The sequence below is a fragment of the Theropithecus gelada genome, chromosome 7b (assembly GCF_003255815.1).
Source record: "Theropithecus gelada isolate Dixy chromosome 7b, Tgel_1.0, whole genome shotgun sequence".
Taxonomy (NCBI): Eukaryota; Metazoa; Chordata; class Mammalia; order Primates; family Cercopithecidae; genus Theropithecus; species Theropithecus gelada.
This window is the reverse complement of record NC_037675.1, coordinates 72,134,643-72,152,492: the sequence shown is the minus strand read 5'-3', so window position 1 is coordinate 72,152,492 and position 17,850 is coordinate 72,134,643. Positions and strand designations below refer to the sequence as shown.

The 17,850-nt window shown below is 42.0% G+C and overlaps 1 protein-coding gene across 2 annotated transcripts in view; it reads left to right on the top strand.

The window, feature by feature from the left end:
• The window catches only part of MAP3K9 (mitogen-activated protein kinase kinase kinase 9), an 84,062-nt gene that overhangs the window by 49,469 nt on the left and 16,743 nt on the right, over positions 1–17,850 (top strand). For both annotated transcript variants that reach the window (XM_025392017.1, XM_025392016.1), the window contains exons 3-5: positions 1,098–1,278; positions 12,164–12,312; positions 13,242–13,417. In XM_025392017.1, the coding sequence (XP_025247802.1) occupies positions 1,098–1,278; positions 12,164–12,312; positions 13,242–13,417 (506 nt within the window). The remainder of the gene's footprint in view (positions 1–1,097; positions 1,279–12,163; positions 12,313–13,241; positions 13,418–17,850) is intronic.

Below are 17,850 nucleotides of genomic sequence, written 5' to 3'. Positions count from 1 at the left end.
ATGTGATCCAGCAAGTATGCTCCTAGGTATATACGCCCCAAATGACAAGTATACAAATATATGTATATACATGTTCATACACACTAGTCACAGCAGCCAGAAAGTGGAAACAACCCATGTGTCTATCAGTGGACAAAAGGAGAAACTGTAGTATGTACCTACAGTGGAATATTATTCTTCCATAAAGAGGAATGAAGTGCTGATACAAGTTATAATGTGGATGGACTTGAAAACATGTTCAGTGAAATAAGCAGGTGTGTCACATATTGTATGATTGAATTTACATGAAGTGTTCAGAACAGGTAAATCCATAAAGACAAAGGAGATTGGTGGTTCCTTGGGTTTGGGAGGAGGGAGAATGGGGAATAATTGCTTAATGGGTACAGGGTTTCCTTTTGGAGTGGCGAAAATGTTTTGGAACTAGACAGAGGTAGTAGTTGTACAACATTGTGAATGTACTCAATATCACTAAATTGTTCACTTTGAAATGGTTAATTTTATGTTATGTGGATTTCAGCTCAAAAAAAAGGTCTACAAAAAATAAAATAAGGCTTTCACAAGCTTTGGTGCTTTAATGATTAGTAGCAATGGGTGCTTGGTAGATACCAGTATTTGAGGACATGATTATTGAGAGTCACTGGCGTGCACCACCATGCCCGGCTAATTTGTTGTATTTTTATTAGAGACGAGGTTTCACCATGTTGGCCAGGCAGGTGTCGAACCTCCTAATCTCAGGTGATCCACCCGTCTTGGCCTCCCCAAATGCTGGGATTACATGCGCGAGCCACCGTGCCCAGCCAGGAATTTATTTAATTGTGATGTGTGTATCTTAGTTTCTTCATCAGTAAAACTGAGATGGCAATAGTACCTACCTTGTAAGTTGTTGTGAGGATTGGAGATAGTGACTATAAAATGGGTGGTACAAAAATGAATGCACTATAGGTGTTTAAGAAATGATGGCTCTGACCATCAATCTATGGCAGCTAAACGCTGGAGCCCACAGGAGAGGCCAGGAGGATGGCAGAAGAGTTCTGTTCTGTGGTTTTCCTGTGATTAATGCAGACTCTGGTTTCTTCTGTATTCATTTCCTTGCCCAGTATTGATCCTCCAGAAGGTGGAGAATGGAGACCTGAGCAACAAGATTCTGAAGATCACTGATTTTGGCCTGGCTCGGGAATGGCACCGAACCACCAAGATGAGTGCAGCAGGGACGTATGCTTGGATGGCACCCGAAGTCATCCGGGCCTCCATGTTTTCCAAAGGCAGTGACGTGTGGAGGTAAGGTCCAGAGGGCCAGGGACAGCATTTCCCAGGTCCATCTTGGTGGCACACACATTTCAAGACTTGGAGAATTGAGGTTACATAGGATCCCAGGCACCCGAAATAGGTCTAAGTGACCTCCCCACACAGTCATCTATGCCAATTCACATGTTGCCAGGGGACAGTTTCTAATGCTTTCATCTACCAAAAAAATCCCTCAAGTGCTATACGCAGGCCACTTTTTGCTGGTGATTGCTCCCTAGGAAAGGCCAGTAGATTCCAGGGGCAACATGTACTCCCATCTCTGCCCTGTAAGATGGGAAGGACACTCAATCCCTCCTGGAGAGCTTCGCGAGGATCAGCCTGGCTTGCTTAGCAACAGTGCTAGGCTTTCATGGCTGTTACTGCTGAACTTGGGGAGAAGATTAACCCAATGTCTTCACGCTAAGCTCCTAAGCCAATGAATATTCTTTGTGCAGTCTCTTTTTTCTTGATGGCCTAAAAATTATCTTTTCCAGTTATCTAGTTAATCTTTTAGTCAAGGCTCTATCTGTTGACATTAATCCAGAAATCGGAAAAAAAAAATGGGTCCCAAGTATGTACCCAGAACTGCAGAGCCACAGACTAGAAATGACCAGCCATCCTCCTAGTTAATGTGAGCCCAAAAGGTTGCAAGGAAATAGATCTAAAAATTTTCCCAGCTGAGGAAAGATGAGCAACTACTCAGTCATCATGGCTGTGGGACAGTAGCATCGCCTTGGTATACAAAAGAAAGGACTGTAGTTTATCGTTATATATCAGTCCATGGAGTTATTATCCTGATGTATTATAAAGTGAGCTTCTGTGTGTGTGTGTGTGTGTGTGTGTGCGTGCATGTATATTTTAAATAATAGTTTTATTGAGCTATTATTCACATACCATAAAGCTAACCCTTTGTATACTTTAGAGTATAGAAGTTGGCTGGATAGTGGCTAATAACTGTAATCCCAGGACTTTGGGAGGCTAAGGTGGAACGATTTCTTGAGCCCAGGAGTTTGGGACCAGCCGGAGCAGCATAGTGAGACCCTCATCTCTATAAAAAAATTGAAAAATTATCCAGGTGTGGTGGCATGCACCTCTAGTCCCAGCTACGTGGGAGGCTGAGATGGAAGGATTACTTAAGGCTGAGAGGTTGAGGCTACAGTGAGCCGTAATTGCACCACTGCACTTCAGCCTGGGTGAGAGAGTGAGACCCTGTCTCAAGAAGTAAATAAGCATGTAAGTCAATGGTTTTTAGTATATTTAAAAGGTGTTTATGGGTCACCATTGTTATTAGTTTCCTGGGGCTGCTGTAGCAAATTACTATTCCTAGTGGCTTAAAGCAACAGAAGTGCATGCTTTTGTAGTTCTGGAGGCCAGAAGCCTGAAAGCGATGTGGGCAGGGCCACACCCTCCAGAGACTCTAGTGGAGATAATGATTCAAATAAGGATTCTGGGTATTAGGACATGGACATACCTTTTCAGGGCCACCATTCAGCCCATTACAACCACTATCTATTTCCAGAACTTTTTTTTTTTTTTTTTTGAGATGGAGTCTCACTCTGTTGCCCAGGCTGGAGTACAGTGGCATGATCTTGGCCCACTGCCACCTCTGCCTTCTGGGTTCAAGCGATTCTCCTGCCTCAGTCTCCCAGGTAGCTGGGATTATAGGCATGCACCACCACATCCAGCTAATTTTTATATTTTTAGTAGAGATGAGATTTCGCCATGTTGACCAGGCTGGTCTTTAACTCCTGATCTCAAGCAGTCCATCTGTCTTGGCCTCTTAAGGTGCTGGGATTATAGGCGAGCAATTTCCATGCCCGGCCAATTTCCAGAACATTTTTACCACCCAAAAAAGAAGCCCCATATCTATTATCAGTCCTTCCCTAATCCTTCCTCCTTCTACTCCCTAGCAAACACTAATTTACTTTCTGTCTTTATGAATTTGCCTATTCTGGATATTTCACATAAATGGAATCATACCATATGTGGTCTTTTGTGACTAGGCTTCTTTCATTTAGCATGTTTTCAGTGTTCATCCGTGTTGTAATACAAAATTAGCCACGTGTGGTGGCGTGTGCCTATAATCCCAGCTACTCAGGAGGCTGAGGCAGTCTTGAACCCCGGGGGGCAGGAGTTGCAGTGAGCTGGGATCATGCCACTGCACTCCAGCCTGGGAAACAAGAGCGAAACTCCATCTCAAAAAAATATATATATATTCATCCATGTTGTAACTTATATCAGAATTTCATTCCTTTTTAAGGCGTAATAATATTCCATTGTATGGATAGACCACATTTGTTTATCCATTCATCAGTTGATGGGCATTTGGGTTGTTTTTGCTTTTTGGCTGTTATGAATAATGCTGCTATGGACACTTGTGTACAACACAAGCTTTTGTCTAAACATAAGTTTTTTGTATAAACGTCAGTTTTCTTGGGTCTATTCCTAGGAGTGAAATTGCTGAATCATATAGCAGTTCTATGTTTAACTTTTTGAGGAACCACCAAACTTTTTCATCATAGCTATACCATTTTGTTATATTCCCTTTAGCAATGTATGAATAATGTTACAATTTCACCACATCTTTTCAATACTTGTTATTGTCTTTTTTAAAAAAAAAGTTATGTCCATCCTTGTGGATATGAAATAGTATTTTATCATAATTTTGATTTGCATTTCACTAAATGACTTGTGATGTTGAGTATCTTTTCATGTACTTATTGGCCAATTATATCTCTGAACCTGAAGAAATATCTGTTCAAATCCTTTGCCCATTAAAAAATTAGAGTATTTGTTTTTTTATTGTTGAGCTAAAAGAGTCCTTTCTATTGTCAGATATATGATTAGCAAATTTTTTTTCCATTCTGTAGATTGTTTTTCCACTTTCTTAAGGCTGTTCTTTGCAACAGTGTTTTTAATTTTGATAATGTCTAGTTTATTTTGTCATCTGTGGATTGTGCTTTTGATGTCATATCTAAAAAACATTGCCTAGTTCAAAGTCATGAAGACTTACACACCTGTATTTTTTTCTAAGAGTTTTATAATCTTAGCTCTTACTTTTATGTCTCTGATCCATTTTGACTTAATTTTTGTATGTGGTGTGAGGTAGGGGTCCAACTTTATTATTTTTCATGTGGCTATTCAGTTATCCAGGCCCCATTTATTGGAAAGACTATTTTTTTCCCATCAAATTATTTGGTCACTTTTATCAATTTACCAGAAATATAAAGGTTTATTTCTAGATTCTCGGTTCTACTCCATTAATCTGTGTCTGTCCTTATGCCAATACCACCCTTTCTTAATTAGTATGACTTTGTGGTCAGTTTTGAAATTAGGAAATGTGATTCCAATTTTGTTCTTCTTTTTGAAGATTGTTTTGGCCATTCTGAGTCCTTTGCATTTAATGAATCTTAGGATAATTTTGTTAATTTCTATAAAATAGATAGCTGGGATTTTGATACGAATTGCATCAAATCTGTAGCTTTGTGGACTATTGACATCTTCCCCCCTCCGCCCCCGAGACAGGGTCTCTATTGCTTGAGCTGGAGCGCAGTGGTGTAATCATGGCTCACCATAGCCTTGACCTCCTGGGCTCAGGTGATCCTCCTGCCTCAGCTTCCTAAGTAGCTGGAGCTACAGGCATGCTCCCCCCTTTTATTTTTATTTTTATTTGTAGAGACAGGGTTTCGCCATGTTGCCCAGGCTAGTCTTGAACTCCTCAGCTCAAGCTGTTCACCTGCCTTGGTCTCCCAAAGTGCTGGGATTAGAGGGGTGAGCTACTGTGCCTGGCCCTATTGACATCTTAATAAGTCATACAATTCATGATCATGGGATATCTTTCCATTTATTTAGACCTCCTTTAACTTCTTTCAGTGATATTTTGTAGTATCTGTATATTGAACCTTATTTTACCGTGCATTAATTACAGGGTGAAGTAGCTAATGAGAAGAAATGAGTTTAACTTTCCTTAAAATATCTGACCTGATCTCATTAAGTTGAGTTGTATGCTGATATTCAACTGTTTTTGATATATAAAATCAGCAATTTCATGTTTCAGTTTAACACTTTCATTGCTTGACCGTATGCTAATGAGATAAATTAATACATTAATTAAGCTAAGCTGCTGTTACAAAGAGGCCTGCAGATATGGAGGCTTAAATAGGATAGAAGCATATTCTCTTTCAAAAACTAGTCTAGATAGCCCACACTAGCAGGGCAACTGTGCCCCATGAGATCTTTTAGGAACCTAGGTTCTTTTAGATTCCCTCAGTGCATTGAGCTTGACCGAATGGTTAAATTGGGTGACTGTTACATGTGTATTACAGTTTTCATAAAAGGGGAAGGAGAACTTACTCATGGCAAGCACAGTTTATCTTTAATTTGGAGACCATCCAGAAGTTGAACACATCTCTGCACATCCCATTGCCTACACTTGGTTATGTTGGCACACCTGGCTCCAAGGGAGGCAGAAAAATATATGTTCTAGCTAGACAACTGTGTGCCCCACTATGGAAGACAGGAAGGATGGATTTGAGGGGACAAGCAGCCGCTTTTCACACTCAGCTTTCTCTTGCCTTTTTTAATGGAAAACCGTGACTTCTCAGTAGCATGATTGTTTTCTACCTCCAATATTCCCACTATGTTTCTTTTCCCAGCCTAACCCTGAAATTGCTCAGGTTTTATTGTCGCACACTCCAGAGGTTTCTGCTGGTGATGATTTGGACAGAGTTGTGTCATATATCCAAGCACCTTCCCAGTGGGAAGGGAAAGCACAAATGCCTCATGTAGAGTCTTCTCAGGATGACAGAAATGGTAGACAGGGAAGGACAAGGCTATTGCAGAACTTTTTTCTCCACCGAAAGAACAAGGGCAGGACCTTTCAACTTTTACCCTAAGTATTCTTGTTCTAAGACTAACCTCTAGGTCTTGTCCTATAACCATGATCCTAAAAGCAGGCTTGAAGGAAGAGCCTCTGGTGAGAGGAATCTGATGAAATTATTCTAATCTCTAGAGGAAATTGCTTGGAGGTAAACCTCAAATCAGAAGTACTTTGGATGGTGTGTCCTGGATATTGTCACATGGTCTGCCAGCAGGTCTCTAGTTGCTCTAGTCTAGACTTGTTCCCAGGACTTAGACCTCCTGACCCGGTTTGGTTGATGATTGTGTTTTGAAAACATAATTCACCCTGCTCCATTTCAGCTGTCTTAGCTTCTATGCTGCAGGATTTCCTTCAAGGCACAATTTATAACCCATTAAATGGGCCTTTCATTCCTCCTTCCTCAAGCCTACCCATCTAAGTAGCTCCAAATGGTCTCTCACCTTTAGCAGAGGAAAATGTGTGCCCACTGCTATACATACAGCAATGCTTGTACACTGGTGACAGTTGTTACCACCTACAAATGCTTAAGGGCTAGGCTCTGTGGTAAATGTTATACATCTTTTATAGTATTCACAAGAATCCCCCAAAGTAGGGATCATTATTTCCGTTTTATAGATGAGGTAACTGGACTCAGACAATTGAAGTCACATGCCTAAGTTCACCCAGGTGGCAGACATAAAGCTATGATTAGAACTAGATATGTGTGTAGTGACAATCTGTGCTGGTAGTTACGCCACCATCTGTACAGTCTTGTTCCTGCACTTAAGGCAGCCTCTTCTGAATGATCAGCCCACTGTGCCTAGGGCCCAGCAGGGTGTCCCAGAGAAGGCCAGGGCATACCTAGGAACTTAGTACAAAGCTGTTTCCCAAACTGACTTGTAACTCACTGACTCATTCAAGAAGTGTTTGTGGAATGCTTGCCCTGTGCCAGGTACTGGCTGAGTCTGAGTGCCCCTGAGTCTGAGTGCCCCACACCTCGCTCCTCCTGGAACTCATCCAAAGCTGGGGGCCTCTGTGCCTCTGCTATTCCAGGTGCCCAGGGCCAACTGCTTTGTCTTTCTGCTCTTTGAGTGTGCTTCTAAAGTTCTCCTGAAAATGTTGTGATGGAGGGTGAGATGATAAAGGGCTGGATCCTTAACTGTGTAAGTTCCCCAGTCTGCTTGGATTGGGAACTGCCTCAAGAAAGCTATTGCTGAAATTGTTGCCTTTCTTTGCGCTATGTGGGTAGAGCAGTGGTTACAGTCAGAGGGCGTCGTCCCACAAGGCCTTCTTGCCTGTTGGATGTGGGATGAGGTGGAGGCATTTTCTTAATCATTTTAAATTTTAAAAATTACAATAGTGGCCAGGCATGGTGGGTCATGCCTGTAATCCCAGCACTTTGGGAAGCTGAGGCGGGCAGATCACGAGGTCAGGAGATCGAGACCATCCTGGCTAATGTGGTGAAACCCGGTCTGTACTAAAAATACAGAAAATTAGCCGGGCGTGGTGGTGGGTGCCTGTAGTCCCAGCTACTCAGGAGACTGAGGCAGGAGAATGGCGTGAACCGGAAGGTGGAGCTTGCAGTGAGCCGAGAAGGCGCCACTGCACTCCAGCCTGGGCGACAGAGCGAGACTCTGTCTCAAAATTACAATAGTAAAACGTTTTCTATAGAAAAAATTTGAAAATATGGATAAATAAGAAAAGACAGGAAAAGAAAATCACCGTGAACCCACTTATAGAGATAATGTGTATTGATGTTTGGGTGTGTTTACTCCTATTCATGTGCTCTTGGGCCTATCCCTAGTGGGATCTTTCTGTTTTGTAAGTTGCTTTTTGAATGTAATATAGCATGAACATATAATCACATTAATAAATATGTTGTTATGTCAATAAGTTTATCAATGTATATATTACATATATGTTAATATATCATCGTTTTGAATGAGGGTTCAGTTAAGAAGAAGAGTTATATGCTACTTTCAATTTACAAAGTGCTTTCACATATATTAGTACAATTATCTTTGTCAAAGATTATTTAATAGTCAGTATGGTTCCTAGAATGTGGAATCACAGATAATTACCACGTGCAAGACATTCCCCAGCCCACCTCATTCAAGGGAGACTGGTCACTTCCTTTCAGAGCATGGACCCTGACCTGACAGTGGCGAGATGGTGCAGGTTACTACAAAATAGAGCTCTGGCCCAGCACAGGCATGGAGTTACTGTGCCTTTTGTCAAGAAAGGTGGCTGTCCACTTTTCCTCACTTTGAAAAAACATCAAACACCCCTCCTCCACCTCTGATCCTAGGAAATGGTTGAAGGGATTACCAAGCCTCGGGAGGTGATTAATTATTGACTAAGAGTAAATTTTCTGAGGGTTGAGTTAGGCAGTGAGGACTTTTAGGAAATTACTGGCAGCACTGTGGGAGCTGGTGGGTCTGTGTTGCAGGGAGGCACTCGGAGGCAGTGACTTAGCTGAATGAGTTCTTCAAGGCTGCTTGCAAATGGTCTTCAAAGGACTTCTTGACCTTTTAACCTTGGGAAGGCAACTAAGTTGGCTAAACCTGAGGTAAATCACATCCACTTCTACTGCCCACCTCTCCCTGGAGCTCAGATCCATGTAAACTTGTATTTCTCTTGAATTTCTCCAGTCTTTTTTCCTGCCAACAGAATACCAAGTCTTCATTTATATCACCCACCTTCCATTGTAAAAATAAAGAGGGACATTGGCAGAGGAAAACTAGTGTAGTCAGCTGCAGAAAGGCTTCTTCTCTGAATGCCAGTGTCCCTCAGCAAAGCTCTCACCAACACTGTAGCTCTACATAAGCCTCCTCAGACACATTCTCATTTCAGGCCCTTTTGGAGAAACCACAGGTCTACTAGCCATAGATGGTAATTTCTGGATGAGGGTTAGTTGCTATTGTTAGTGATTCCTTGTAACTCTTCTGTAGGGTCGGTATTGCTGTCTTTGTTATAGGGATGAGGAAATTAGGTTTGGAGAGGCGACCTTGCTTCTAATGGCACATAGCTGTTAAGTGATAAAACAGGCATTTGACCTGAGTAAATCTTTCTCTGGTAGCATTCTGCCTACTTGGGCAGTAGTTCTAACATTCCTTTTAGCTGTAGAACCTCTGAAGTGGGATAGAATGCAGACAAACAAAGAAACAAGCCCAGAGCTTCCCTGGCTGGAGCTAACGGGGCCAGTCCCAGTCCCATTAACCCCCCCGACTTCCCCCCCCCCCCCCACTTGCTTCCAGAAGGTCTGAGACACCTTCACAGGACACTTAGAGCTCAGTGTGAAAACTGTCACAGAAGGGATGCAGGGACACAAACAGAACATGAAACACTCTGTGATCTTTCCAGGTAGTTAGGGCCCAGATACCACTGTCTTTGCCTGGTTGGGAGAAAGGGGTTCTGTGGTACCTTTGGTTTTTATTCTCCAGGATGGAAGTGGGCATTAATTCCAAGAGCAAGCAATGGAGGATAACAGTGGCTTTGACCTAGGAATCTGGTTGGCAGTGCTGAGAGTTCCTGGAGGTCACCTGGTAGAAGCTCCCCAGCATGACCACTACCTGGATAAGTCACATGAAAGGTTTGTCAGGAAGTGTAATAGTGCAATTCTTAATGATGTTTGGGTTTTCCTCTAGAGGACCCAGGGCAGCCTGCAGGACTGTCTGACCATGCGCTCACTCCCATACCCACACACCCACTCACTCACACATCTATGAGTGCTTCCTGTGTACCAGAGTTTGGGCTAGGTCCTGAGAATGCAAAGATTAAAAACAATTTTCCCTGGTCTTTAGGAGCCCATAGGCTAGCAGACAAACAACTACAATGCATGGCAGCCCAAACAGACTGAGTAACATCTGGGGATGTCGGGAAGACATCGTAAAGTGTCCAACGCTATTCCCATAAGCCTCCAAACTAAAATCCATCTCCTGTCTAGACAAGTCAAGACCAACTGGCTACCAGGCGTTTTGGTTTTTCCTGGTAAGATGCATAAAGAAAATGATAGTATTTGAAGTCCTCACTGGGGTAAAGCCATCATCTGATGAATGAATAAATGGTGGGACATTTGAGTTGGATCTTGAAAGATGATTAGAGTTTACCAAGCAGAGAAATGGTAGAAGGTATTCTAGGGGGAAGAAATTGACAATTGGTCTGGACCCACCATGATGTACTTACTCTGTGTATGCCCTTGGTAAAACGCTCCTAAACATGTCTAAAACTTGCTTTCCTTATGTGCAAAATGTTGATAATACCTATCAGAATTGTAGAGATTCACAGTGATGTTTGTAAAGTGTCTTCGCGGTCTTCACATATAAAGTTTCGTGATAAATAGCTACTGGATTTATTATTATTATTATTATTGATTATTTTGAAACAGAGTCTCACTCTGTCACCCAGGCTAGAGTGCAGTGGTGTGATCTTGGCTTACTGCAACGTTCGCCTCCTAGATTCAAGTGACCATCCTACCTCAGCCTCCCAAGTAGCTGGGATTACAGGCGTGCACCACCACCACACCTGGCTAACTTTTGTATTTTTAGTGGAGATGGAGTTCCGCCATGTTGGCCAGGCTGGTCTTGAACTCCTGACCTCAAGTGATCTGCCTGCTTTGGCCTCCCAAAGGCTGAATTGACAGTCTGAGATTACAGACGTGAGCAACCACGCCTGTCCTGTTATTATTGTTTAAATGAATATGACCTTTGTTACTGGTTGCAAGATTTATTGTTGAGTTTGGTGTTGAAAACATAAGGAGAGCCATTCTTCTAACTATTCATAGCCTTGTGGTTTCTCGTCCTGACTTATTCCTGGAAGGACTGAGTGCTGTGTGATTGTGTCTGGTTCTGATCGTGAATTCACAGAATAATTCTTCTATTAAGCTTTGTACTCCACATTCACTGACTCATCGGACATGAGAAAAGAAGTTCTTTATGTGGAGTTGAAAGATAGGGAGGGCACACTGAAGTTCTCGCAGCTGATGCGCTGCTCTGTTCTACCGATGTGGTCTACCCTTGTGAAACTTTTCTCTTTGAATTAGACAAAGATCTCCATTAAGAACCCACTCACACTGATCTGGGGACAGAAATCTATTCAACCTAGTGGGCATTTAAAGAAATCTTTTATAGGAACAAAATCTGCTTTGAGTGGTTAGCGCTCTGCTTTTTTGTAAAGCTAAAAAAAAAAATCTGTTAATCCTAGCACTTTGGGGAAAAAAATGTATCTGTGACAAAAGCTGAAGTTTTCTTAAAACAGAAAAAAAAATTATACTTGGGAGGCTGCCTCTTCTCCCAGTTTATTTCTTTAATAATAATGATAACAGGCCAGATGCGGTGGCTCATGCCTATAATCTCAGCACTTTGAGAGGCTGAGGCGGGAGGATCACAGGAGGTCAGGAGTTTCAGAGACCAGCCTGGCCAATGTGGTAAAACCCTGAATCTACAAAAAATACAAAAATTAGCCAGGCATGGTGGCGCACGCCTGTAATCCCAGCTACTCAGGAGGTGGAGGCAGGAGAATCTCTTGAACCCAGGAAATGGAGGTTGCAGTGAGCCGAGATTGCACCACTGCACTCCAGCCTCAGCGACAGAGCGAAACTCCATCTTAAAAACAAAACAAAACAATAATGATAACGAAAGAGCTATGGCCATTGGGCACTTATTTAAACACTATAGTAGCTCATTTAATTCAACAATAGCCTTGCCAGACTGATAGTGTTATTTGTGCTTTACAGATGAGGAATTAGAGGCTTAAAGAGGTGTAGTGCCTTGCCCAAGGTCATATAGCTAAGGAATTATGGAAGAAAACTTGAAAACCAAGCAAGTATACTTGACTGCGGAGATTTTGCTTTTAGCTAGTAGGCTTTATGGTTTCCCTTTTATATCACATTAGTATTTCTGTTTCATTAGTCTCACTATGTGTTGGGGAGAATGTGGGATGCTCAGAAAAGACTCATGAGCTATTGCAGTGAAGTTGTACCTGAAGTTTATTACATGGCTTCTGTCTTCTTCCTCTCCTTAGCTACGGGGTGCTACTTTGGGAGTTGCTGACTGGTGAGGTGCCCTTTCGAGGCATTGATGGCTTAGCAGTCGCTTATGGAGTGGCCATGAACAAACTCGCCCTTCCTATTCCTTCTACATGCCCAGAGCCTTTTGCCAAACTCATGGAAGGTAAGTAAACCCTGGCCTGAACCAAACTGGAGACACTTTGCCTCTTATAAGCACTGGGTAGAGTTTGGCCAATTCTATGAGATCAGTTACTGAAAGAGGAGATAAAGTTTCAGTCACCTAAGGAGGAATCCTATGGGCGACTGGAAAGGCTTCTTCAAGATGACGTCCACACCCTGCTGCAAGGAGGTCACATCTCCAGGGACTGTAGAAGTGAAATTAGTAACAAAAGCCTGCTATCCAGTATTTAGCATATTATTATGTAATGCAAAATCAGAAAGTACAGTAACTTTTATGTCAGGACCTCTGAATACCTTAAGAGATGTGAAGAATACCTTCAGAGAAAGAACTCTAAAAGTCATCTAGTCAAACCCCATAATTTTGTAACTAAGGAATCTAAAGCTAAGCGAAGTTGAGTAGATAGGTGGCCGCCCCATTAGGGAGTGGCTGAGCTGGGATTAGATAGAATTCACTTTCCCTGACTCTCACTAGAATGCTTTTCATCCTCGCCTCCTCATCATCCTATTGTGGGTGGGGGAAGGCTAATTCATTTATTTATGGGAAACTGAAGCCCAGGGCATCATTCCCCATTTGTCTATTCTTGAATCAGGTAGTAACATGGTAAGTTGTGTTGTGGTGGTGCTTTGCATAAGAAAACTCTTTGGGCTCACTTTTCTTACCCTTAATTAGCAGCCAGAATGGAATGAGTACAGAACTGCTGCGTTTCATTTCCGTTTTCACTCATTATGGTTGTAATGTTGGGTAGGTTGCTTCACTTCCTGAGCCTTATTTGAGGTTACCTAAATTCTAATCTCTGTTTCTGGAAGAAGTAAGAGGTAGTTTTCTGGGAAGTGAGGCCATGTAATAGCCTGAGTCTTATATGTTTGCCTCTGACCATTCATGCTGTCTGAGTATTCACATGTTCTATTCAGACTGCTGGAATCCTGATCCCCACTCACGACCATCTTTCACGAATATCCTGGACCAGCTAACCACCATAGAGGAGTCTGGTTTCTTTGAAATGCCCAAGGACTCCTTCCACTGCCTGCAGGATGACTGGAAACATGAGATTCAGGAGATGTTTGACCAACTCAGGGCCAAAGAGAAGGTAAAAAAAAAAAAAAAAAAAAAAAAAAAAAAAAAAACGAAAAGAAAAAAGATATGCATTGAATTAGTAGACCTCACCCACTGGGACCTCTGGACCAAGTCTGACTGACCACCTTGATTCTAGCATGCCCACCTTCCTGCTTGGTATCTACTTAATTATCCAAACCAGAGAAGAATGCAGTTGGGCAATTGCCAGTGGGATGTCTCACCCTGTCAGCTGGAAATATGAGAGGTTCTGGAAATGTTTCTTGATTCTACAATAGACTTCTAGAGGGAGGTTAACTTGATATAGGGATACTTCAACCTTGAGGATAGTTATCAGAACATCCTTCCAGTGTCTTTTGACATCAAAATCAGAAATAGAATATGGGCTAAAAATACCATAGGTCTGAAATTGTGTGGCATTTTTTGTGTTTTTATGAAAAGTATTTTAAGCCCAAACCAACCAGGGAGTTCAGAGACTCCTAGTCTACCAGAGATCTGCCTTTTTGTTTGGTGGCCATTCCCTAAATGGCCCTTTCTGTTCCCCCTTTCTGGACCCCTTGCTGTGTCCCTAGCAGTCAGTGTACACACACAGGTGAAACCAGTTACATGCAGTTATTTTGCCTATATAGGGGCAGGACTAAATCTAAGGGATGTAGCTAGGAGCAAGAGGGAAGTCTTTATAGATTTTGTTAATTTATTTTTTATTTTCTCACTCTGCACCATGGGAATTTGGGAAGTTAATAGCCACATGATAATAATGATAGCTAAAATTGTTTATGGCTTTATGGTTTCCCACTTTTTCCACTAAAAAATTTGATGAGACCTTTTTGTCTGTTTTATCCAGGAGTCCTATGGCTCCTGCCATCAGTGTGTAGGCCAGGTGTTACTATTGTTTCCATCTCAGAGCTTAGGGTCAGCAACTTGCCTGAAGTAACAGAGTTAGTAAGTGGGAAAGCAGAATCTTGAATGTGGGTCTTCTGATTCCAAAAACCTGTATTCTTTGTAATATTATATTAGTCTGTTCTCGTGCTGCTAATAAAGACATACCCAAGACTGGTTAATTTATAAAGGAAAGAGGTTTAATCAACTCACAGTTCCACAGGGCTGGAGAGGCCTCAGGAAACTTACAATCATGGTGGCAAACAGGTCCTTCTTCACATGGTGGCAGGAAGAATAAGTGCCCAGCAAAGAGAGAAGCCCCTTATAAAACCATCAGATCTCGTGAGAACTAACTCATTATCACAAGAACAGGATAGGGGAACCATCCACATGATTCAATTATCTCCGCCTGGTCCCTCCCATGACCCATGGGGATTATGGAAACTACAATTCAAGATGAGATTTAGGTGAGGATACAGCCAAACCTTATCAATGTCATTTTTGTTCTACACAAATGACTTACAAATAATTTCTGGAGCTGATCTGAAGATATTAAACTCTTTTTATGGAACATAGCAATTCTGAACATACTACTGTTTGCCAAGTCAATGAGCATTCTCTAGAAGAATGGAGTGAGCTTACAGTGACTCTTTAGGGACCCTGGTGGGTGGACCTGCACTGACTGTTGAGCAGAGTGATTACAAAAGACTGTTCCTCTCCCTAAATACTGTTCCAGCTAGAAGAATCCCAAGAGTTGCTGGCCCTTTTTTTTCTTATTGCTGCATCACTGACCCTTGGCCCTTGGTTACTTTCTTTTAATTGATGAAATTATAAGGGTACCAACCAGTCAGAAAAATGAAGGTTGGATTTTGTCAGTAAGTAGTTACTAGGAAATCAAACTCATTCTTATGATAGCTAACATTTGTAGAGCATGTGCTATGTGCCATATTCATGAATTATCGTATTTAATGAGATAATAATTGTCTGTGTCAATGATGTCAGTGCTGTTAACTCCATATTGCATGTGATGCCCATATTAACTTGTTCAAGGCCACACAGTTAATTGTGGTGAAGCTGGGACCTGAATAGGCAGTTTGTTCCAGAGTTCTTTCTCTTAGCCACCATGCTATGATGTCTCTCTGTTATAAGGCTTGTTGTTTGGTAAGTGAGAGTAAGATGTGCTTTCTCTCTGGAGAGATTCTTCTTAACTCATTCTGTTGTGGAAGATGTGATTTGCAAACTGTGCAACACAAATAGGTGATACACAAGTAGGAGATTCAACATGTTTAAGGGTCCTCCAGGTGAATAGTGTCATAGGTGTATATTCCCCAAATATCCTGATTTACCCTATAATTCAGGTAATTCCTCAAGTTGGATCAACCTACCGCTTCTAAGTATTATTGTGAGAATGCATTGGTGTCATCTGGGGTTTGTGTTCCGTTAAAGAGAGAGGCTTAGAGCCAAACCATCCCTTAGACAAGAGCATGGAGGAGACGAGGACTTAGGAAGCTTGAAATTAGCTTTGACTTTTAAACTTTTACACTTAACAGCAAAATCAACCAATCAGGAGTATTTTTTCGGCATCTTCCATAAATTTTTCTTCTCTTGGTAATGAAAACAAAATCACAGGACAGAGAAACAAAGGATTTGGAGGGTGCACAGCAATTAATTTGAGGTTTATTTCATCAAGGAAGTAGTAGTTCAAGTTCAAGTTCAACTCTCAGGAACTTGTGATAAATATATGTTCCCATAAAGGATTTCATTCATAAAATTGCACTCTATCTCCTGTTATCATTTCTCTTCATTCATTTATTGACTCAGTAGTTATTCAACCACTGAGCACCTACCACATGCTAGACACTTTTCAGTGTGCTAATTCTTTTGTCATTTCTTTTCTATTCCTTTTTTGTTGTTGTTGTTTTGAGACAAAGTCTTGCTCTGTCACCCAGGCTGGAGTGCAGTGGCACGATCTCGGCTCACTGCAACCTCTGCCTCCCAGGTTCAAGCAATTCTCCGCCTCAGTCTCCCAAGTAGCTGGGATTACAGGTACACGTCACCATGCCTAGCTGATTTTTGTGTTTTTAGTAGACAGGGTTTCACTATGATGGCCAGGCTGGTCTCAAATTCCCAATCTCAGGTGATCCACCCGCCTTGGCCTCCCAAAGTGCTGGGGTTACAGGCCTCCCAAAGTGCTGGGATCACTTTTATGGCTATGTTGACATTCTCCTGGGGATGGAAGACAAGCTGAATGAAGAGTTTGTAGCATCAGAATATGATATTCATTTCTTGATCTCTTTCCTCTCTTCTACTGTTTACCTCCTGCTCAGCTTCCCCAGCATGGGTTCACATGCCTTTTTTCTAGCTCTGGGTTCTCTTTCTACACTATTTTGTTTTAATCCAGAATGGTTACTTATAGTGAGTATTTCATTGAGAAATTAGGTTTCGACCACAGAAGTGTTGCTGTGGCTCCTTTATTGAAGAAATATCCTGCTTTTTCAGACATGGCTCTTTCCAGGTTCCACCCCACACTCCACTTTAATGCAAGGCCCAGGGTAACCAGCATTAACAGTTTAAATTGTAGGTTTAAAATTTTTGTAGACATGTTTTGTTTTCTTTCCTGTTTTCTCTCCTGTTTCCTGATTCGATATCCCCTCCCCTCTTTCCAGAAATTCAGTGCTGGGCTCACTTCTGAACTCATGAGGAAGGAGAAAAGGGAGGTAGGGAAGAGGTTCTGCCATCTGATGTGGCTCCCGCCGCTGTTCTCAGCGCAGGACAAAAGGGACCGTTCTTGGGTCACAAGATGAAATTCCAAATGGGACTTTGTCCCAGTTTCACCCTCCAGCTTTCTGGCTTTAGCTCTCCCCCTAGCAGTGTGACTGACTGTCCTTCAAACTTGCAGGGGCACAGCCTGCTCTGCGGTGGCATCTCCTGTGCTCATTGAACAGTTCATTTCAGTGGAGTGTGTAGAGCAGCAGCCAAATTTGGTTCTAGAGCAAGTACCTGAAAAAGACCTCAGGAAATGTTCTCTTTTTTCCTTGCTATGCTTTCATGATTCTTCCAGAGCAAATCATTGTCCTTTAAGATAAGGTGAAAGTTGAAACCACATACCTCAGTGGATTCATTCCTCAAGTGAACATAAAGATTCAGATGACATGCCTCACATAGCTTTTGAGCAGCCACCCTGGAAATATATTTTTATTTGATTGTTAGGTGTTACCTGGAGGATGATTTATGTACCGTGGACACATTTTAAGCTGGATTAAGTTGGCTCTGGTTTAAAAAACATCTTTTTGTTTGTTTTTTGTGTTATTATTTTAAATTATACTTTAAGTTCTGGGGTACATGTGCAGAATGTGCAGTTTTGTTACATAGGTATACATGTGCCATGTGGTTAACTGCACCCATCAACCCGTCGCCTACATTAGGTATTTTTCCTAATGCTCTTCCTCCCTTAGCCCCCAACCCCCCACAGGGTGTGTGACGTTCACCTCCCTGTATCCATGTGTTCTCATTGTTCAACTCCCACTTAGAGTGAGAACATGTGGTGTTTGGTTTTCTGTTCTTGTGTTA